Source organism: Mugil cephalus, chromosome 8 (genome assembly GCF_022458985.1).
Source record: "Mugil cephalus isolate CIBA_MC_2020 chromosome 8, CIBA_Mcephalus_1.1, whole genome shotgun sequence".
Taxonomy (NCBI): Eukaryota; Metazoa; Chordata; class Actinopteri; order Mugiliformes; family Mugilidae; genus Mugil; species Mugil cephalus.
The window spans coordinates 11359944-11383652 of record NC_061777.1 but is presented as its reverse complement, the minus strand read 5'-3'; the positions used below and the strand labels follow the sequence as shown (position 1 = coordinate 11383652).

The 23709-nt window shown below is 42.3% G+C and overlaps 1 protein-coding gene across 2 annotated transcripts in view; it reads left to right on the top strand.

Annotated features, from left to right (window-relative positions):
- Window positions 1-21463, top strand: part of ccser1 (coiled-coil serine-rich protein 1) — a 118463-nt gene extending 97000 nt beyond the window's left edge. For both annotated transcript variants that reach the window (XM_047591489.1, XM_047591490.1), the window contains exon 11: window positions 16551-21463. In XM_047591489.1, coding sequence (XP_047447445.1) covers window positions 16551-17399 — 849 coding nt within the window. In that variant the 3' untranslated portion in view covers window positions 17400-21463. The remainder of the gene's footprint in view (window positions 1-16550) is intronic.
- Window positions 21464-23709: the final 2246 nt, after the last annotated feature.

Sequence of the window (23709 nt, the reverse complement as noted above, 5' to 3'; positions counted from 1 at the left end):
ATACGATACAATAGTTGCTCCTTTGTCAGAGCAACACGGCGGCAACCAGTACACGAAAGCCAATTACATGACTCTCATTAACTCATAGTCGTCCCCTTTGAACACAGTTAATCATGCATGGAGTGGCGAGAGGATAGAGATTAGGAAGCACGAACACACACATGCTGAAACATGTCCAGCCTCTGGGGACCGTTTATTTAAAGAAAACAGAGTGTGAACGCTGAGATTTGACTTAGAAACATGGCAGTTGTGGTTGTAGTCCATGTGTTATTTTTATTACACAAGAAGTCCATTCAGTTTTCGTTGCGCTGTGTTTGTGTCTGTGTGTGTGTCTTCTTTCCCTGGATGTTAGATGTTCCTGCTATTTTGGTTGTGGCACCACAGGCTTGTATTTGCCCTTGCAGGTCACACAACAGTGTGGTGTCAAATGATACAGTGGGTCCTGCAATGCGAATGTGTGCTGTGCTGGTGTGAAGCCAGATGACTTGAGGGGACAGTGGCTCATTGAAGGCACTCACATCACATGCGCGCAACTTCAGTATACAGTAGAGAGCATATTAAATCAGGCGCGCATGCAGTGTAATGCTCAGTCAAACACACATCAAGATGTCTCACACACACGCACACACAAACACACACTCTGTACAGGGTGGTCTAACTGGGCCTCGGGTGATCCAGGACAGATTCGGGACACTTTGGGTTCATTAGTCAAACCAAAGTAGGACAGATACCTTTAGAACTTAACTCTCTTCTGTTCTCTTCTCTTCCTCTTCCTTCCTCCTCACTCCATCTCCCCCTCTTTTATCCTCCTCTGGTTTTCTTTTCTTGACCTTCCACTTTTTTTTTTTTGCTCCTCTTCTTCCGTCATCTGTATGATCTTTTCCCTTCTTTTTCAAAGTCTCCTTTTCATCTGCTGGAAACATACGGCCATCTGTAGCAGTCCTAGCCCTCTCTTTGTTCTCTCCATCACTATCCTCCTCTGATAACTCTCTCCCCCTCTCCCTCCCATCACTCGTTCTCTCCGTGTGAGATACACTAGTGTGGACGCAGATACAAGCTGTGAGTTTGATCTGAGACAATTTGCTGCAACATTAATGAAAGCATAAACTCATGAATATTGATGAGCTATTCTTTTGCAATCTGCACATCCCGGATGGCCAACAGGCAAACTAGTAAGACACACACTAAGATGGAATATTTCACTGACAAATATCACAAATGAATATTCAGTGACAACGTGAAATTGTCCGAATTTCTCATGTCATCTTCCTCAGAGTGGGACAATGCTCCCCATTTATAAAGCTAGTGACTCACACATACAGTAGGTTGTGGAGTTGTTCGTCATCTTTGTCTTGATTTCAGATTTGGATTTATTTGTTTTAAGAAGGTTCGTTACCGAAAGATATTTGCATGAGTCTTAGTGTGAGTGTGAGTCAGAAAACTTTAGATCATATTCCAACACTGAATTAGCTCAGTAGGCCTTTTACAGTTACTAAATAATTGTCTGATCACTGCATTAAAGCAGTTTCCATTCACCTGCATAAAAAAGTCATATTTTCATAATTTGTTTTTTTGAGGTTTGACCCTCTGTGACTTCATCTCATTCTATTCCTCTCATTCTTCTTCTTCCTCTATTAGTGTCTCTCAGGCAAAGCTGCGTATCTCTACCAATTACCTGAATCATTTCGACTGAATTCAATTTCCATTAATTTAGATATATTTAAGTTTTAAAACAAATTTTAGTGGTAAATCGTAGTTCTGAAACAGGTTTTCACAAGACTAATTTCAGAGTGGCCAGTGGTTCGTGGCCTTATCCAGCACAGTATTTCACCTCTCGTTGGCACATGTTGCGCACCGCTGTGCAGTTGTCCGGGACTTCTCCGTCGTCACACTTTTTAAATTTAAAACGCTGCCACACATCCGCTTTTCTCACTGTGCTCAGTTGTAGCCTCTGTTGTGTTAATGCTCCATTTTTACACTGCGTAACCTAAATTGTTACGTTGTTACCATTAAGGGGCAAAAGTGTCCTCTTCAAAAAGGCTTGCAACAGAAAGGCTTGCTTTTAAAGAAATGCTGCAAAGATAGGACAATTAAATTGTTTAATTATTTCGAGGCCATTAATTGTCATCTAAAATGAAATTCATACAGTTCCAAAACCTTTTCTCCAGCACATTTACTGCCCACCAATTAAAACACTGTAAAAATGGCGAGTTGTTGTGTTACTACGGGTTATAAGCAGGATGGTTTGCACTGGGTGCAGCATATTTTTGCAGCATACGGTCCTGCCTGATCATTTTAATCAGAGAGTTATTGTATTTGTCTGCATATGTGTACATATGTCCTTAGGTGATAGTGAATTTGCTGCCAGTGACGGGTATAATGGAGCGGGAGGGCATTGGCTGTATTTCTGAGAGTGTTCTGTGTGTGTGAGCGTTTCTGTTTGAAAGCGGTTGTGAATGTGGTAAATTATCTTTCTGCGCTCGGGGCCCATTTTTGCTTTCACATACCAATCTTTTAAAGCTTTTTTTTTTTTTTTTTTTAAACCTCTGGAGCCGTCTCATCAGAAATCAAATACGGACCCTAATTTGTTTTCATAAAAGATTACAAAACCCGGGCTGCGCCAAGTCAGAGTGTTTTCACACAGTCTGCATTTAACAACCTCGTAAAGTGAGTGTCTGTTGGTTAAAACATTAGCTGTGATTTTTTTTTTTTTTTTGATATTCTACAACTTCATGGGAATCTTGATGACCTTTCAGAAACACAGCTCCTCAAACTTTTACAAACCTTTATGGCTCCTGCTAGATGTGTGTGCCTGTGTTTGTGTAAGATTCGCTGTCTTTTTGTATTCCTGGAATGAGGATAATTAATCATAAAAAAAGATTTTTCTTTTCTGTGTCTGATTTTTCCTGTCTTTTGTTATTTTGCTTGCACCGGTACATGCGTAACTGTTCTTTTTCTGGTCCTTTATTGTCATCCCTTTGTGCCGTCCCTCTGCCTCTTTCTTCATTCAGTCTGTGCTGCGTTTTCCCTTCCTGTTTAATAAGTAAGGAGAGAGGCACAAAGACAGATAGTGTTGGACTCCAGGCCCTCAGGTAATCAGAGACTTGAGGCCGCTTTCCGGTGCTTGCACCTACAGTCACTGATAACAAGGTCACACAGCCACACAAACCCCTGTGTGCATGAATGGCCACATACAAACAAACCCTCTTATTGGATGCTGCACATGAATACCACACATGTGAAGGACAGGGATCTTTTTCTTCTCTCACTCCTCTCCCCGTGAGATATTTTACTATTTCATTTTATTAATGAGGAATCCAATATATCGATGAGTCCACAGTAATAACACAATAGCCCCAGCTGCTGTGGACTGCTTGACCAGTGATTTCTGCTCAAATAACGTTGTGTTGGTGTCTTTTAAACTGAGTCCACAGTTCTCCCTGTAGACCTGGAGCTTTGATTCCAGCCTGATCCCTTTGCTGCGAGCCACCCCCCCTCACCCAGCACTTTCTGTCTGGGAAGAAGAATACTATTCTAAAAATAAAAATAAAAAAAATCTAAAGTAATATATTATGTCTCGGTACCAGACGTGATGTCTGGCTTTATTTTGACACAACAGGTAATCAGTCCTAATGATCTGCTCGCTATTTTCTCATTTGGGCGACTGGAGCACGATTTGTGTTGTCCAAGTATTTCAAAATTACTCAGTTCTCATTTTCTTCTTCTTCTTTTTTTTTTTTTTCTTTACCAAAATTTGTTGCTGCCCTACTTTGGCTCTCTGCAAATAATGTTCCCAGTCATGTTGGATGGTGCTTGGCCACCGTAAGTGCATCCCAATGTGCAGCGGTTTTAATACTGTCCTTTAATGTATCTGCCGATAACAACGCTAAAAATGGGACACGGCGCAGGAAACAATGACAACACCGATGTAGAATGTAGGCTAATGAACTCTGTGGCTTTTCTATGAGAAAAGATTCAATTATTCAGAACAAAAATAGTTCATTAACACATAATTAGAACAAAATAACTTTTGCAAACTCATTTTCCGAGTCCAACCTCGTTTGGAAAATGTGTCTCATTTGGAAAAAATATTTCCTTCTGGATTCTTTCCAGGACCTGTGCAATGGCTGTGCTCGGCTTATCCTGCCAGAGTTCCTGTGTGTAGATAAAAGTACGACAATGAATCTTTGCTTAAAAAGATGGTTGCATTAATATTAAATTAATACTTATGATGGGGTGGCTACAGCACCCTACATGGATATATATTTTTGGCTGTTTGCCAGTTTTGCCTTGTTCTGAATCATCAGACACAGCGTGGCGCTTATAATAACCCTGAGAGTTACATTTTTACTCATGTAGCCGGTATGTTTTTTGCAGCATTAATAAAGTGTGGACTGACATTGCCTCCATTCAAAGTTGTGGACTAACTGTTACTGATGACAACTGCACAGCTGCATCTCCTGTCAGTGGCTTTGGCATTTCATGCTACGTTTCACTCAATTTTTAAGGATCCTATTTATAATTTATCGCCATGCACAGACTGAATTTATTAAAGTAAATCCAGACAACAACGCAAGCACAAATCTGCGTATGTACCGATCAGTTAACCTAGTTACATCTTATAATTTTGTGTTGCATGCTCAGACGCCATGTTTAAACTGCCATACATCAATAAATGTTTTCCAGTGGGCATGTTCGTTTAATTGCAAGCAGAGCACAACTGTCTGAATCTCGGCTGGGAGAGCTCCCTTCTGCGGGATGTGTCAGTACCAGGCTGGGATGTCAAAAAAGATACATTCTTTCTTATCTCAATGTTGGTTTTCTTATTGAAAGCCAGTATTTTTCCAAAGTGAAAAAAATACAATGGACTTGCTTAAACAAAAAAAAAAAAAAAACAGAAGGAACTGATGCACAACTCAGAATACAGGGATTTTGCACATTTTATGATTTATTTCTCCATGCAAACGTGTCTGAACCTGCCACTGTGCTGCTTTTATTTGCGAAAGATTCTGTGGCATCTGTTTCTGAGTGAATTTGAATTTTCAGTATTAGTTCTCACAACAGTGACACACTGTAAAAGATTCAGTAGCAGCGCGTCTCACCAGATTGTTCCTTTAAGTGTAGATTCACTGCGAGCCATTTTCATTGTAACTACTTTCTTACAAAGAAACGGTCTGTGAAAACCGTTGACATTGTCCTGTGTGTTTATTGCCTGTACAAATAGTCCCTTGTCTCACGCTAACTGACCAAATGGGGATTGTTTGCTTTTGTGAATTAAGGTGCGGGCCTGCGCTGTCGCACAATCCTCCAGTGCGAGTGCGAAGGCCAAGCTCATTTAGCTGTGATAAACTTTGCGATTCCATCACTGGAGTTGCTGATGCAGCAGAAGCTCCACAGTGGTGCAGATGTGAAATGGGCTGAATTAGGAGGAATTAATTGTAGGTTTGTGAGGAGCTGGCAACTGTCATACCAAATGAAATCAGCTAATTTTAGTGTCTTTAAAAACATGGCACACCAGCAGATACATAATGGAAAGTAAACTCCAGCCTACAAATAGGCTTTAGTGGTATTTAAAATCAGTCTCTTATAGTTTATGCTTGGCAAGAACATGACAGTGCTGTTGTGGCAACTTTTAACTTGGCAGCTCTGATTTAATTGATATACTAGTCCGCTTGCATACACATTATGAGCTCTTTTTGGCCAGACTTATTAAATATATAAAACACCGTATATAAGGGAAAGCAGTCTCGCCGCTTAGCCCAAAAAGAAAGGAAAAAGTGCTTCCCTTCAAACGCATTTCCCATTTCCCTATTCTCAGCAATGTCACCAAGTGGATCCACCAGAGCAGCTGTTGTTAAATGGCCTCCTTAAATATATCATGGGAGAACCGTCTATCTCCCCACTCTTCTCTGTCTAGTTGAGTGGAGTGTGGGAGCAGTAGGCCACTCAGTTGTTTTCAGTGTGGTGACACAGGTGGCAGCTGCAACATTATCATCACGTCTCCCTCAAATCTGGTGGAGAAATCTTCTCTTCTCCTCCTACCCCACCCCTACTTTTCTGATCCCCTGCGTTGTTGCAGCTAGTGCTGCCGAGATTAGTCGATTAGTCACGATTACGTCGACTGTCACAATCGCAACAACTAATTTAATAATCGCCATTTTTTTAAGCTTCGTTTTTCTCTCTAAACTGCCTCTGTACCTTCCGCTGCCTTTGCCGAAGGACCGAACAGTATCATAGCTAATTGGCAACGTAGCACGAAACCCCCGCGACTCTAGTGAGGATTAAGTGCAATGCAAAATCTGCTTTCATGGCAGCATGACGGTGATGCACGAGCATCTGAAAAGGAAGCACGGCGTGGCTATTTTAATTTCAGAGGAAGAGGGACAATACTCTCAGTATGCTATGTGGCTAGTTAGCTGCTAACATCAACATCAGCGTTAGTGAGCTACCTGCTTATAGCTGTATACGTTAACATTAGATTAAGGCTAACAATGATGAAGCTAAGGCTAATGCCTTAACACGCATAGATTATGTTGGCTCTCAAGTGTTAATAAGTTCACGCGCCATACATGACATCTGATAAAACTCGCGATATAAAAATTGCGCTAAAACACTAGTAACATAGTCTGCATCTAGAATTGATTCGTGATCTATGAAGAGATGAAGCAAAAGGCAATCAGCGGCCTATCAGCCAATCAGAAAATAGTATTTGTCGTCGCCAGGTGAAATAGCAGTACTGCAAATGTGCGAATGCGCGCACACGTCAAAGAAGAGTTGAAAGTGGAAGCTGGCGATTGGTTAATCACTTCATCACTTACTTTTTTGTCCTGAAAGTCATAAATAAAACAATTTATTTGGTTTAAAGGAATTTCTCCTTTACTAGATTAACATACTTATACATTATCCTCAAACACACTTCATCCTGTGGAACATTATAACAGCGAAGTCATGTTTGAATAGGAAACTCTCTTCCACATTTAAAAATCGTTTGATGCCAGCTGTGTGTGCTTCCCGACTGCATAAGTAGTATTAAGCATCATTCAGCACGCTGCACATTATATTATATTTGTGATCAGTTAGTGCACACATGTGTGCTGACAGATGTGTGGGAGGCTTTGAGAGACAGAGGAGAGTTTTGGCTGCCGTCAGCTTCACAGTCCATCGCTGCTCTGCGTTGTGCTGCAGGCTATAATGTTCTCTCTCACGCCAACATACAAACAATTTGGCCTGTATTTGTAAATGTATGGATGTGTGTGGAGACACTTTCATTTAGACACACACACACACACAACCGCCACTACTGCAACCATTCCGGAGCTCTCCCACATGATGTATCACTCTGACAGTCCGTACCGCACTGTCATAACTACAATCTTCATTGTTTTCCTTACTGCCAGTCTGTGGATCTATCCTGTCAAACTGTCAAGCTCTTATACTTTATTGATGCTTTTTGAACTCACTTTTTGTTGTTGTCCAACACAGGAGCTAGCAAATATGTTATTAGTATACATGCAAGAGACGTACTTCGTATCTGCTTTAAGTCGTTTGATAAATGTGACCACTGAGCATTTAATAGGTGTCACTTGGTGAAATAAAAACCAGCAAGTCATTTGGCCGATATCACAAAATTGTACCAAACCCCTTTCAGTGGATTAATAATGCATGTTAGTAAGAGTTTACAATTAATTTGCTGATCAGAAGAGGATAAATGTGAAAATATAAAAAATATAAAAGGCCCACAGATGCAAATGTTTCATTGCATAATGTAACTCTAAACAAAATCTGCTCAATTTTAAACATCAGGTCAGACATACCAGGTCACATAAGCATAGTTTGCATTATTGGAGAAGACGAGGACAATACTGCATGCTCTTGTGAACTGAAGCATTGTCAGTCCTGTGAAACCGTTGATAGTCAACAATATACAAAGTTTTGTATAAACTGAAACTGAAAGTTTCTTTGTGAGTTTTGCCTGAAGTCCAGAGAGGATGCACCAAGGGTATCCTAGTCAGAAGACATTTTAAGAAAATACTCTTTCTGTCCTTGAGGTGTTTCTTATATGGAACTGGAAGGATGAGGCACTGTTGAAGGGTGGCAGTCTAAATAAAATGACATGTTTCGATGCTTTTCCATCATGGCTTGACAGTGAGTCAGACTAGACAGGTTTAGGACCACAAATGGGGAATAGGTGAAGAGGCATTGAACTGCCAGAGTTTAAAAGTTTACAGAAGTAACAGAGCGCTACAATAAAATGTTTGGTGAGCACAAGTCAGTGATTAATGGAGGCAATTTAAGGGGTTATAGTGGAAGCCATAAACAACAGCACAGCTTTGGGGCTACGCGACCTGGTAAGAGTGATAGAAGAAGGGAACGTCTACATCGATAGTCCGATTAAATGGAATAATCCCATTTTTGCTGCCAGGTCCCAGCTAGACAAAGGTATGTCCCAGGAATGGTGTGGCCAGGGTTCCTTGTCATCAGGATAACCCTTGGTAAGCCAGTACTGTCATCATCAAGTGATATTTCTGAAATGTGGTTTGAAGATGGGATGTTAGCCCACTGTATTGCAGAGGAATATGGTGCACAGACACACAGTAGGCCGTACTGACAACTTACAAGGACGTATTATGCTCGGGTAATGGTGAGCATAGATCACCACATCTGCAGTAATTAGACAGCACCACTGGGGACCATGTTCATACCCGAGGGAGCAGCCAGGTGCACGAATCAATCCACTTACAGTTGAAGTGCGCAGGGAGGGATAGTCCGTAGCTTGTACTTGAAGCTAGCGGGAAGCTAAAATTGGATGATGATTTCGCATTTGCAACAGTAAAACAGTATTGTATTCATTAAACAAACCGGATCAAACCCACGTTTCAGTAGTATAAAGAAAGCTATTATTTCTTTGGATACCGGTGGGACCTTTGGTTTTAATTAATGTTTTTCTCCACAATGGAGCTTTCTTGACTTATATTGATGCTACCACACTCGCCCTCACTGTCCCTGCTTCTCTCTTTATCTGTAACTTTTTTAATTATCTATCTTTCATCTTCTGTATTATTGAGGCTTCGCCGTCACCTTTTAGCCTCACTTTGTCTCCAATAGTTCCTGTCTTCCCTCGACTCCCCCCCCCCACACTCTGTTATTCTGCTTCACATTCTTCCTTCCACCTCTCGCCCGCTTTCACCCGCTCTCATTTCCTTCCCTCATCTTTACTCATTCACTCACTTTGCTTTTTCCATCACACCCCTCTTGCTTGCGGTTCTGGGCAGTGTTCACCAAGCATATTGGCACAGGCTGGTGGTCAATGAGTTTTGCCATGATTACACTCGCACACATGCAGACACATCCGAAACGTACATGCACACACAGAGATTGTGGTTGATGAGCGATGCCAGACTCTCAGCAGCCATGCCTATCAGAGCTGCTCAAGAAACCTCATTAGGCCTCCTGGCTGCAGCATGGCACTGGCTTCCATACTTGCCAACCTGCCTTTTTCACCCGGGCACAAATCTGAAGTCCTGTGGCTATACACTTATCAACATCCACAGTCATAAATAGTCACTTTTGAGTCACTGATCAGACCCTTGTTCTGCAACTGCAGTCCTAGGCAGGGATCACATTCGTGGACAAAGGTGAACAGGGATGTTGCATATCGGGTAGGCTCCGTGTGGCTCGACTGTACAGACTCGCAAGATGGCACCCACATCCCCGGAAAAACGTTTGGCCAGTGCACATTAATACACAGCCTAGATCAGAATATACCGGCTCCTTATGAAAAGGGTGCTAAAAGACCTTGAATATCTCAGAAGCAAGTTAGCGGAAATGCTCATTGTTCCTCTCATTTATTTCCAGTAGCTCTTCACAGTCTGAGCAGTCCTTGCGCTGCTCTCATGCGTGCGTCTGAATAAATGCGAGTGTGTGTGATGATTTATGTGCTGTATACATGGTTATAAGTTTGCAACTTTTCCCTCAAGCTACTGCTGTAAAACAATTTTGTTTTCATTTCCAAATTTCACTGTAGCAAAAAAGGCAAGAGTGATGACTAAGCCGCTGACGCTGTAATATATTCAGGCCTTCAGACACATTGATATGCGGTGGAGCTGCCCTGTCTGAGATATTATAAGTCCAAATATTCATCAAGTTACAGGCCGTCACAACCCTGTTTGATGCTGTGGGTTGCAGCAGGTTACTGTGCTTGGCTGCTGTTACTCAGTTTAACATCAGCCTAATGTCAATATTTTTGCAGTGGCACGGTGACAGCGGTAAAGATTGGTGGCATTGTGAGCTGATTAGTTGTGCAGTGCATCACATTAGTGTCCTGCCTCTCAGTGTTAGCGCCTCCTTCAGGAAGGTCCGTACGGCGCAGCCAGCTGGTTGGCAGTTTGCTGCAGCGTGGGCTGAGTTGACAGCTAAACTTTGGTCCGCTCTTCTTCTCCAAATTTCTTCATCATCTTAGCCCCAACCCCACCCCAACTGTCACCACTGAGGTGGGTAGGAGGACAAAAAAAAAAACATCCTCATTCCCCCTCTTCTCTTTCCTCTTGCTCTCCCCCGCCTCTCTTTCTCTCTGTGGTCTCCAGACTGCAGCAGCATACCATCAATCCTCCGACTGTCAGGTTCTACTCAGCCTGCCTGCCACTGGCACTCTTAACCACCGAGTTACGTAACGAAGAAAGGGAGAATAGGGGACTAAAGAAAAGACACGGTGTTGAAGGAGGTGAGAAATGAGTGAAGAAGGAAGGTCAAGATGAGGGACAGAAGGTGCGAGATAAGAAAAGTAAAGAGGAGACACATACAGGGAGGGAACAGATTTTGTCACCGTGCCCTGTCTTTCTAGATCCACGCATCTCACAGATTATCTCCAAAATGCAAATAGCACCACAGTTAAGACAATTCACTGAATAAGAAATAAATACATGAAATCGGAAGTACATATTGGCAGCCGGTCAGGCTAAACGGATTAAATAAAAATGTATACTTTAACTAAAACGCGATGTCCTTTTTAACAGTAAACCCCGTTCCCATGCTGTGATCCAGTTTTCTGTCATTTCTCGTGAATTAATGGACTGTTGCTCAGTCTAAACATAACAATAGTGCAGCGCATTTTATGTCTTAGGGTGGTTTTATATGCAATGAGCGTACACATGTTTACTTCAGTATTAAGTTAAATCCCTAATCACTACTAGCCTAGCGTAGCCAGACACTTCTGTTTTTATTGTCAACTTTAAAACTATATAGATCTCGACGCCTCCAATCCACCCACCCACCAAAAAAGGGAGAGAAGTATGGACTGGCTTCAAAGTGAACATTTCAACCTTTACTCTTACGCGATAACTATCCTACAGGTGTTATCCTTCTATATTCCTTCCATTTTACAAACTGTCCTATCATGTCTTTTTGAGTTTTTACAAGAAAATACAAGAGACAGATGAGGCGCGTCGTGAGACAGCGGTTGGACATTGGGAAATCTGTGTGGGGAAATGTTGAGGAGAGGCAGGGAGACTAAGATGAAGCACTACAGCGAAGCCTCGATGAAGATAGGGAGGGGAAGAAAGGATGCTGCTACTGGCTGTACTAGAGACTCTCCTCCTAAGGGGGCCGTGTATTGATGAAAACCAGCAAAATCAAAGAAAAGGTATGTTGTGGCCCGGAGACACAAAGCTCAGCCTTAGTTTCACCCCATTTTTGATTGTTTGCCGATGATTCATCCCCCAGTGTGCCTTCAGAGACTCTTCTGCACACATCATGTCCGTGTGCATTGCATGATTCTGTCTGGGCGAGAGCAGAGGAAATTCTCGTCGGGGCATTGTGGGTCTCCATGTTTCTCGTCTCGTCTGAGCTCCTTCTGTCGCTGCGTCACTTTCAAAAGACGTCGTAAACCACTCTTGCGCTAGCGGTGCAGGCGCAAGATAACACTGGATATGCAAACAGATATGAATGAGGCTGTCCGTTTAGATAATGGTAAACAGGATGAGGTAGATACAGCTTGGACTCACCCACCACTGCTGGAAAATATATTTGATTATAGTCTAAATAGGATTTAGAGTACCATCTGTGTGGGTGAACCGCGTTGTTATTGTATCTGTGCTGAACACCGCGGTGTTTTACACTTTTAAAAAACAGCAGGACTACTTTGTTCGCAGAGTATGTGGGTGTCACAGAATATAAAGAATTCACATCGGCAAACTTTTGCTGCTGTTAACGTAAAGAGTTGCAAAACTTTTGGGGTCCAATGTGTTTCATCCCCGTGGCCTTCATTAGAATTAGGAGTGTGGGTGTCGGGATGGCGACTCGTGGTGTGTGACTGATGGCAATTAGAATAGGTCTACCTTGCTTATGCTGGGCCTGTTTTTGCCCATTAATACGGCTACACTTATTCAAAGTTTGAGGCGAACAAAAGTCATGAAATAAATCCCCCACCCTCCACCGTCTCCGAGTGTAAAACTGACTAAGACATGCAATAGCGAATGCTGTATAGGGTTGTTTTAAGGTTTTAAGGAGCTGTTTTATGCAAACATGGTCATTACAACGTTGCTGTGTTCCTCACTGCCCAATAAAAACGAAGGCTGCAGGAGAGGACCTCCTTAAATCACTCTGATTTACCTCGGCCTGGGTGTGTGCGTATTTATAGGACGGTGTGTGAAACAGAGACTCTCCAGAGTGTTTGCACACACGCACACACGCATAAACACACACGCATACAGGCCATTCCCTCACTGGCAAAGAGGCAGCCTTCGTGCCGCAGAGCGTGTACTTGGGAAAGGACACCTGAGTTTGTAAATCTGTCCTGCTCTCTTTCTCTCTTCACCTTGCTGTCTGTTCTACTTTCACTCTCATTTTTCTTTATCTCAGTTTTTAATCACCTTCTCTCAACTCTCCAATTCTTTTTCCTCCCACTACTTTTCCTTTATTTGTTTACTTTTTTCCACTTTTTCTTGTTTTTTTTTTCTCCACCGACCTCGACCTTTTCCTTTCTGTCTGCCTGTCTTATTCTCAGTCTGTCCGTCTTTCCACGTGCACACTTTGTCAGGTTTGACCCGCGGTTTATTTTCACCACATCGATTCATTGTATTTTTTGAAGACTCTTGTCTTCCTAAGTTGAATCAAACACCCCTTTGATACAGAGCATATGTTTCTACTGTTATACTCTGCCTTCTGTTTACTTCTTTCAAGGATTGGTTCTTGCTCTTCTCATCTTACCTTCTGTTGTTTTCTCGAGTGTGGCAGTGCGGAAATGCACTAGCATTTTTCCCTTTTTTTTTTATATATTCACAATTTAGTCCTAATTGCTACATCCTAAATAAACCTACATCCCCACAGTATATATTCAAAACTGTGGCAATTCCCTCATGTTCTTTCACAGCGGCCCGTGTAGAAATTTTGGCTGCAATGGAAATTCTCACTTCCTTTAATGAGATCAAGGAATCTGCAGGAAGTCTTGTACTGTTTATCCACCCATTAGAGCTCATTAGAAAGCGGAGTTGCACTCCCCAAGCTCTTTAAGTAAGCTGTACAGACGACACTGTTTGATGTTTTTTTTTTTTTTTCTCACTGTTGGTCATGAAAGTAGCCAGAGCTGAGCTCTTATATTGCAGATTGCTGACTTCAGTTCACATGTTTTTTTTTTTGTTTTTTTTTACATTAAAACCAATCAGCATGTCAGGTACTGCTTTTATATTTCTGTATAATGGATCAGAGATGTGCAGCATTGACAGATTGAGAATTTCTTAACAAAGTCTTTTTGCAGTCAACATTGTTAATGACTCGTAAAAGTCCAGATGTACATATTATGTGTTATTTTTTCTCTTTTTTTTTTGTGCTTCGGACAAATGAGGGCACGCTTATGCAAACCAAATGTTCTCTATGTTATTTTTAAAGCAGTGAACGAAAATGTTCCCCAGCCTTGACAGTCATTATCAAAAACAAAAAGGTTCAGAGAAGGGTCGACTTTGGTTACACGTTCAGTCACATCCCCCGGGACCTTGTTTACTTATCATATTTACCTTACCTTGTAGCCCATGCCGCCAACGGGATCAAATTTGAGCCCAACACAGACACAGCCAAATCCTGGTAGAATCCTTTCCTACTTTGAAATGCAAAAAAAGAAAAAAAAAGAAAAGGAAGATGCTAGAAATAGCTCTTCCCAGTAAGATATTAAAAGTCTGGTGGTGTTCTGGGGTTGGAAGCTTTCACGAGCCATTGCACCAACAGAACTTTCCAACCACATATCATAATTAGCACCACTTTTCTGCAGTTTTTTTCTTGCATGAAAAAGACTGTGATATTAAATTTGCCTGTTCAAATACTTATTGCAGATGAACCATGCATAGAAAAGTTTTTTTTTTTGTCCTGTCCAGTGCGCTTGTACATTCAGTTAAGCTGATGCACTAATTTGTACTTTATAACCCAATGATTTTTCGTTTTTCTTTTCTTTTTTTTTTTTTTAGTACTGAACCAAATGCAGAGTACACACACTGGTAACTGTACTACTTATGTATAAAGCTGAGTATCCACTCAAACGCAACAAGGCTCAAACAAACCCTTTTTGGCTACACTGCGTCGACTGATACATGCAAATTAGCATCTATAGCAAACACTGGATGTATGATACTAAGAGATGAAGTAGTCAGTTAATAGAGCCGATGTAGTGAGTGGACCTGAAGGCTGCTAATTCACGCTGATACGTGTCAAGGCGTCACTGGTGTGTGGAAAACTACAGCAGTTTTGTGCTGACGCTTAAGTACGATAATGGTAAGGTAAAGATTAGCAATAAGATCTCAGTGTTTTGTATTATTTTGTTTGGGATATTTTCAGCCACTGTAAATCAAAGCTAACATTTTTTCTCCCCAGAATTTGCAATACAAATCTCTTCCTTTCAGTTTGTTTCCATTTGCTTTCATTAATTAGATCTTATGCGGACGATATTAGTTCACGAGCACAAACCCCTTCACTGAATTAGCATTGCCATTGTTATACTGTATTTATTCAATCAGCTGTTGTGGCTAATTACATTTCTACCCCTCACAACAGAAAACTGTCAACAGCCTCAAACCCAGTAATCATGCATGAACGATAACGTGGAGATACAATAACAGCACACGTACAGTGTGTGGACATATACGGTTACTCGGACACATGCTCATGCATATGCACGACTCGCGCAGGAAAAGACGCGCGAGCCATTGTGTAGGCAAATGTCAGCTCGGCTTGCATCCCCACGAGGCTCGGCGTCGGATGAGATTGTGTTTCTTTACTGAACGGCGCGCACTCGGCCCCGGTGTGAATTTGGTTTTGTGCGTTGCGTAGGGAGAGAGAGAGAAAGAGAGAAGGGGGGGAAACGGAGAGATATGTTGCATAAGGGGGTGCGGTGGAGTGTGAAAGAGAACAGGTGGCTTCTGTTTCTGCCATCGAGCTTTATGTGCCATCTTCCCCATTGTGTGTGTGTGTGTGTGTGTGTGTGTGTGTTTGTGTGTGTGTGTGTGTGTGTGTGTGTGTGTGTGTGTGTGTGTGTGTGTGATAGAGAGAGTTGGATCCCGTTGCTTTGTGAATGGGGATTTGTGCATATACCTCAAGTGCATGTCTCCATACATGTTATCTTGTCCTTGATTAATGAATGTGTGTGTGTGTGTGTGTCCTTTAGTGAGCACTGTTCCAGTTGGCTTAGAAACAATTAGATGGATCTGCAGGAGCCCAAAGAGATCGTTCTCCAAATGTCACCCAATTAACAATCTATACTGAACGCACAACAGCACTTTCTCTTTTAAAGCTCTCTCTGTCTGCCTGTCTGCCTGCCTCCTGTCTCTCTCTCCTTTATCCCTAAAGTCATGTTCGGTAAATGTTTTTTGTTTTTGTTTTTTGAAAAGTGGCAGTCTCCCACACACAGTCACTCACTGACAGTGTGAGTGTTCAAAAGTAATGCAATTACTGTAATGCATTACTTTTTGCTGTTATGTGGTAATGTAAGGCATTGCTGGAAAATAATTGCAATATTTTACTCAGTAAAAATGTGAGTAAAACGTGAATTGAAATGGATTATAAACCCGAAATTACTTAAATGACTTAAGCTGTATGTTTTTATACAAATTCGAGATTGGCAGAGGAGGAAAAAAAACACGAGCAAATGTAAACTTTATTTACTTTAACTTTGTTAGTGCTAGAGGACAGTTGATTGGGGAGAAGATGACTGCAGCGGCAGGGTGGGCATATGTACTGCGCCATGAGCAATAATCATTATATTGTACTGTTGTTGACGTTAAGCCCAGTTTAGTCATCATGCTGTTCCGCATCACCTTCTGCTGGATGTGCAAATAAGCTACACTGAATGCAATAAGATCTATTGAGAAATTGTGGTGAAAGTAACTTAAAAGTGATGTAATGCCTTACAATTCAAACACAGCAATAGTGTAATGTAACTAATTACTTTGAAATTACAGTAACAAGTAATGCGTTACATTTTTGAAGTAACTTGCCCAACACTGCTGACAGGGAGCAGAGTACATAATAACGTTTTTTGTTTTTCTGCTTCTCTCTATCTTCTTCTCTCCCAGACCAGTCATCCAGGCCGGTGGTCAGGACTAGGCAGCAGCAGCAGCAGCAGCAGCAATCTGGCTCCAAGGGACCGAAGAGCCATGCGGGGTGTGGGGTCAGCGCACGCAGGGGACCTCTCTAACCAGCACCTTCCCCATCACTGTGCGCCTCTGCATGGTCGGCCTGCTGCTTCTGAGCGACTCACTGCCCGGGAGGAGCGCTACTACCAGGGGGCACTGGCGCAGCCTTCAGCTCGTAACCCCGTCCTGAACCTGGCTCCGGGCGGCTCGTCTAACTCGTCCCCTGCCACTTCTGCGGCGCCAGTCCAAGCCTCACCTACTACAGCGGCCCAGCTTCAAGTTTCACACCCGGGCCTCGGTCCAAATCAGTGCCCAGGCTCCGCTTCGGTGGCTGCTAATCACACCTCGGTTCAGTTTTTGTCCTCCAAACAGCCAGAGAGGGTGTCCTCTTCCTCTGAGTCTTTAACTCCAGGAGGAGGAGGAGGAGGAGGAGTGAGTCAGTCAGGTGGGGCAAGGAGAGGAGGAGGAGGAGGAGGAGGAGGAGGAGATCACCATCCTCCCAGTCATATTCCTCGTGCAGTCGCAGCCAGCGTCTCTTCAAGCCTCCACAGCCTTGCGAGCAGAGGGAGCCCGTCCCCGAGCGTCTCATCGTCCGAGCAAGCCTCCCCTCCACCTCCAACCCCTTCTTCAGCCTCCTCTTCCTCCTCCTCATCCTCCACGTTTACCGGCCGCTTAGGGCAGCCACCTCGAGGCCCTCTGTCCCTGCACAGCTACAGCCGTAAAAATGTCTTCCTCCAGCATTCCCTGCATACTGCCGAACTGCAAGCCCTGACGCAGAGAGACAGTTGAGGGGTAACATTTCCACCGTTCCAAACATTAGCAGCCATATCATGAAACTCAGCGACACGTGTGACTTTAAAGAAAGAAAAACAAAAAAAAAAAAACGCTGCTACTTTGGTGAAAGTTGCTCATGTTTTATTGTCTCGGTTCCACTGAATCATCAGCCACATGCGTTTTAAAATCACTCTTGTCTCTCTTTTTTGCATTCCAGACCAGCCCTTTGCTGACATTTTGTTCGTAGATTTCCTCGCTTGAAAACGCACTCATAGTTTACACACACACTCACACACACACACACACACACACAGAGTCGGGCTGTGAGTACGAAAAAAGGCACTCACCCGTCTATCAGAACTCCCACGTCGTGTCATGCTGACAGTTTAGACGTGCTTACGCCCACAGACACACACAGACTCACAACCTCACCACAAATCTAGTCCTGCACGCTCGAACACACACTCTGACACAAAGGCTTCATCTGTGATATCTCTGCTTCACCATCTGCACAAAGCACAGGGTGTTAAAGATGACTGAAGAAGTGGAGTGTGCGCACCGTTAAAGATTCCTCCTTTTTTTTTTTTTTTTAATCCATTTCTTTGACTATTTTTTACCATGCGCTGCTCAAGGAGCCACGGGACCGATCGTGAATTTGTGCTCGGAAGGATACATCGTCACATTGCCAAAATCCTACATCCGATCGAATCTTCTAATGCATGCTTTTTAAAATGTACGGGGAAAGACACAGGTGAGCATTTTGTACTGCGACAGAGCTGGGATCGGTGGGACTTTTGAAGTCTCAGTATCAACTTTCATTCCAGTGTTTTTCGAAAAAAAGGAATTTAAAAACACGCCATAACATAAAGATAATAATTAGCCTGTTTGTATCGTGTCTGGAGAAGAAATGCCTCTCCTTCTGCTCACATTAACAATTAGATGTACTCTTTTTTTTTCTTAAAATACAACTCTTAAAATACAACTTTGCAATATTAATTATTATATACAACATTCTGTGTCTGCCCTGCAATGTTAGAATAGTACAGTACACATGTAGTGAAAATCAGTTACTGTTTAAACAATTTGATACCTATGTACGCTTAAAGAAGATTAAAAGCCTCAGAACAATATGTTTGAGCAGAACAAAGTGTTGGGATTTGGCGCAGTTTTCCAAAATAGGGAACAAAGTATCACATTTTCGAATGAATTCCTTCTAATCTTCTTTAGGTCTGGGTATTGACCAGGGATACGTATTGGTGCTCCTCTAAATGATTACATAGTTCTGGTAGATATGTTTTCTATGACAAGAATACTGAGGCAATCATTCCAGTAGAGTGTGATAATAGAACAAATATTGCACAAAAAACAAACAAACAAAAAAAAAACAGAAAACATGATTTTTCAAACTTTCCTGTTGGTAAAAAAAAAAAAAAAGCACGAGTATTTCACTGATAAACAATCCTCAAATGTTTTCCTCCTTTTATCTTCTCGATCTCAGATGTGTTGGTTACATTTAAAGTAACTGACCTTATGAGATGTCTTTTGCTATAACACACTCATCACTTATGTTGTTGTGGATCCTGGGACGCACACACCTGTTTTTGTATGAACTGCCACGGCCCGCTCACACATACATCCCTCACTCTTTGGGGACAGGAGGTTCCACATTTTAAGTGAGACAACCCCCCGTTTTTTTTTTTTTTTTTCACTGGACGGCAGAATGACCTTTTCAGTCTGCCGCTGTTGAATATATTGGCTCTTGCTGACCTGACAAGAATACCGAACTGTCCCCTCTTTCCCTGTAGGCTTTGCAGTAAACAAATATTGTAATGTCACCAGGGAGGTTGGAGCCTGCCCTGCTCCCGAGGCGCAGACGAGCTGGTTCACAGCTCCTGCCGTCTACAGACCATGGGAGGTTTTGGGGGAAGCTGTTGACCTTGTCTGTTCCTAAACGGCACCTGGCTGTAGGGTACTTGTAAAATAAAATTGTGTGAGTGTGTTGTAATGCGCACTTTATGCTCCAGGGATCTGGTAGCGCTGGAGAAAAGCCTGAAGGGAAGGCAGCTCCGCTCCCAGCGGTGGAAGCCACAGCTCTTTTTCCTCCGCTCAGACTTTGCCTCGTCTTTTATTACCCTACTGTTTCCATCTTCCTCCCATCGCCACCATTTGTTTTTTTTTTCCCTCGCATATACGCTCTTCTCCCAGCACATTTGCCTCCCTCTGTCCCCCAGCATCCATCTCCATAGCATGCAAACTGTAGCTGCTTTTGTTTCTCTCCTCTTTTTTCCTCCGCTATCTTTCATTTCCACCTCCTCCTCCTCCTTCGATCAAGTCCCAGGTCTCGCCTCCGTCTTCTCTGTATCTCCCTCCCTCGCCTAGCTTACTTACCCAGAGCTGTTATTGTCATACGGTGTGTTTGTTGCAGTGGCTCTCAGTCCTGGGCATTGGGACCTGCAGCGCTGCCTCTTTTCATTCCAGCTTTCTAATCAGGCAGTAATTTTACACCTGGTAAATGCAATTAACTACCTGGTAGGATAGACGGGCGGCAGTAATGTTGCTCCTGAGGACCTGGACTGAGAGCCGGGGCTGTAAAACAGACTAAACATTCCTCGCACGGATTGTTTACAGGTGGAAGGTAACAATGCTTTGCCGCTGGCTGACCTCTTAAGAAATTCCATTTGCATCCCTCGTCGGTGCATGCATCATAATGTAGTTGACATACGAAAATGTCCTAAGAGAGTATCTAACCTTGTTCTGTGCTGCCCACTCAGACTTCCTTTTCTTTCGGCTCGGAAAACATAGCGCAGAGGTAGGCCGCTGGTTATGTTACATGTCACAACAGGAAGAGGACGCGTCTGACATGGCAGTTCAAATGTGACATTGAGGTCTTTGCAGATCTTTTAAACTCTCCCGAAACGAGTTTCACTTCTTGGAAACGAGGGTTTGCAAAAGTGGGCTCACACCTCATGAACCTCACAATCTTCATTTTCGCTTAGCAGCATGTTGTGCGTTTAAGACACTACGTCACGTTTATTTGGAAGTAATTTATTTTTGCCTTATTTATATTTATTCCGATGGGAGCAGTTTCCTAAAAAGGCACTAATGCATAAAGATGGTAGTCATGATAATAATCACAATGGAGATAATCATGTTGTTGTTATTATTTTATCTAATCAAGTTTTTATGCTGCCCTAGCTCTTTAATGCTCTTACTGTGATTTTATTTGTTTTGTCTTCTGTTTAAATTGCTGTATTAATTAAATTGAATTGTATAAGTGTACATATATTACTGATATTGGTTTATGAGCAGTTTGTGTTCTTATAAATGGTAATAATAGGGTTCTAATAGGGTTCACCTTGTTGTTTGTTAGCACACAAGAGATTAAAACACGGCTAAAAGAGATTTTTTTTTTTTTTAATTAATTTTTCCATTGAAGTGTCAAATGCTGAAAGAGGTCTGAGCTATTACCAAAGTATTTCAGGCTATAGTTACACTTCAAAATAGAAACAAATGTGACAAACTTACCCTAACCTAATGAATTTCTTGTTAAATTTTACCAGTTCACTGAGAAGGTGTTGGTTTGGTGGTCCCCTCCTCCCCCCCTCGCCTTTGAAATCCTGCCTTTGCACTCGCTATTTTTGCTTGGGATGTCTTTACAGACGATGATAATCTATTAAAAGCTGGTTTTTTGCTGTCCAGGTCGACATCCGTGTCTGTGCATATAAATCTATTGGGTAGACTCACACTGTGAGCCCCCGACCAGTTAGCCCATATATTCATTAGAAATAATCCACCTACACAGATGTGGAGGAACTCTCTTTGTAGAGTTGTTTTTCACTTTTTGTCCTCCCTTTTTTTTCTTCCAAATATCTTTGACACAAACCGATTTAATGGGCTAATGTGTGGTCTAAAAACAGTGTATGTTTACCCAAAGTATTCCTCTTCAGTTTCTGTCCAGCATAGTTTTTGTCACTCTCGCGGTTGTTTGTTCACATGAGAAAATGTTTTATCAAAAGATCTTTGTCCACTGTGTCCTTAATGTTAATATTTAATACAAATTAAATTGATGAAAGCATCAAGTGGCGACTGGTTTATTTAATGTGTGGATTTTGCAGCATCAGTGTCAGTCATTGTGAAATGAGAGGTATCTGTTGAGTGCCTGAGACACGCTGAATGAAGGATTCTGTTCCCATTCAAAAGTGCAGTGGATCTAGGGGACCTCGGTTCCTTTTCTTGGGCTCAGTAGATTTTAAATCTCTAAAGAAAAGAATGAATAAAATCAAAGACTGAAAGTAGAGCATACAACAAAGCGACGGGTAAAACATCTTATGGGCCATCTCTCTTAAAGACTGACTAAGAAAAACTTTTCCACCTGCAACATTTGATCAGCCTCCAACCCATTCGAGTGAGTTTTCATTTGGCAGTGACCATAAAGTATGGAAGTGTTTAGAAAATCAATTACGTTAGCATGAGTCTGTGCGCGTGCATGTGTGTGTGGGATGTAGACTTTGACTGTTTACCCCTTAGGGAGGACCTGTGCACGCTTCTCATTTCTGGACTCACTCAATTAGTGTTGCCGATGTTATGACTGGCTGAGATGCGCGCACACACGCAGGGTGAGAAGAGAGCAGCTCTGATTCTAACTTGCTGTAATTGCTATAACAGAAGGTCAGCACATCAGTAAACACACTGATGATTTACAGCGCTTTGAAGTCCAAAGAGATCAAGTGTAAGACGGATGGGGATGTGTGTTTGTGTTGCTGATGATGAATCCTCGATGGGCTGGAAAATGAGCATTTCTCTTGCATCGTGTTAGTCTGATAGTGCTGAAATGACTGATGAAGAGAAAATGAATTGTAAAGTAATACTGATACCACCTTTTTTGCCATGTCAATACATGTTCAGTTTATCTGAATAAGTAGTTTGTAGGAGTTTAATTGGTTCATTTACGAAAAAGTATTTTTTTTTTTTGGTAGGCTTGCTTCTTGTGATACTATTTTTTCTACAGGGATCTCCATGGCAACTGAGCAAAGGGCTGCAAGAACCAGTTAATCTTTGGTGCCAGTTAAAGAAACCTGAGTTAAGATATCCTGGAAACTAGTTGGCTTCAATGTAAATCAATAGTCTTTGGTCATAATGTTATAAAATTGCACAAGAATCGAGTACAGAGAGATCTGGGCTGTCGAAGCACACATTGGCTGCTGAAGCTCAGTCAAGGATATCCAGCTGAACCCAGTTCTTTTTTTAGTTAAACTCGGGGTTCCAAAAGTTAGTAAATGTTGGTCATATCTTAATGACTTAAAGTTTTTTGCATGGAGAAACACTACACTGCTGCAGAGTCAACGTTCAGATTGTGGACGTGGATTGTGAGGCTTAAACGGTCCCCCAAATAATCCATGCATTCGCCATACAAATAAATTGACTGAGGTAGTAGGCCCACTCCAGGGCAGCCATGCACACGGGTGATGTGAAATGACGAACTGAAATAGGAATAGCTAATTTTGATTTTGGGTGAGAGCCATGAGGCTGTAAAGCCCTGCCAAAACTGGCTCGTTATGTGCCAACAAAAAGCCAGCGATCATGATCTTACATTACTGAACTTCTTACATTACTGAACAATGCATTTGAATGAACAAAACTCTCATAAAATGCTGAACTACTAACTTCCCATCAGTTTATGACTTCATGACTACATTAAAGTACTGCCAAGTTAGCGTGCCATGAGAGCCTGTTTGCTTGATGAGGGAACAGATATGATTGCATTGGATTTTCAGGATGCAATCAGAGTTCAGTGCAATGAAGAAAGCTCAATGACACCTGCAGTAAAATGAAGGCATTTATATGTTGCTAGTAAAGCCTTGTGTTACTTTGCATGGCAAGTGACATTGAAGGAACCCGGGTCTTTACTTTACTTTAATGTAATTTATTGGCCCTCTAGGCTAATTTGTCTTGGACTCGAGTGCTGTTCACATAAATGCCCGCACAGTTACAATAAACTGCAAAATCACAACAGTAAATAAATCAAACCTTGCACCACCCACTAAGCCACATGCATAATCATACACATAATACATTTGGCACACACCCCACAATAAAACACCAAGGAAGTAATGCATAGTCCCAGCAGCCTCGGGCAGCAGTTTGCCTTAACAGTTTGATGGAAGTAGGCCGGCCCAGGAACATGCCTCCTGTCAGGGATACTTACCTTGACACCTGGCTCTTACCAAAGCCAGGGATCTCTGGGGGGAGTAAATTTCACCATCAATGTGCAAAGAGACACACATACCAAAGGGAAAACAGCCATGATTTCTAAATGCTCCCTTTA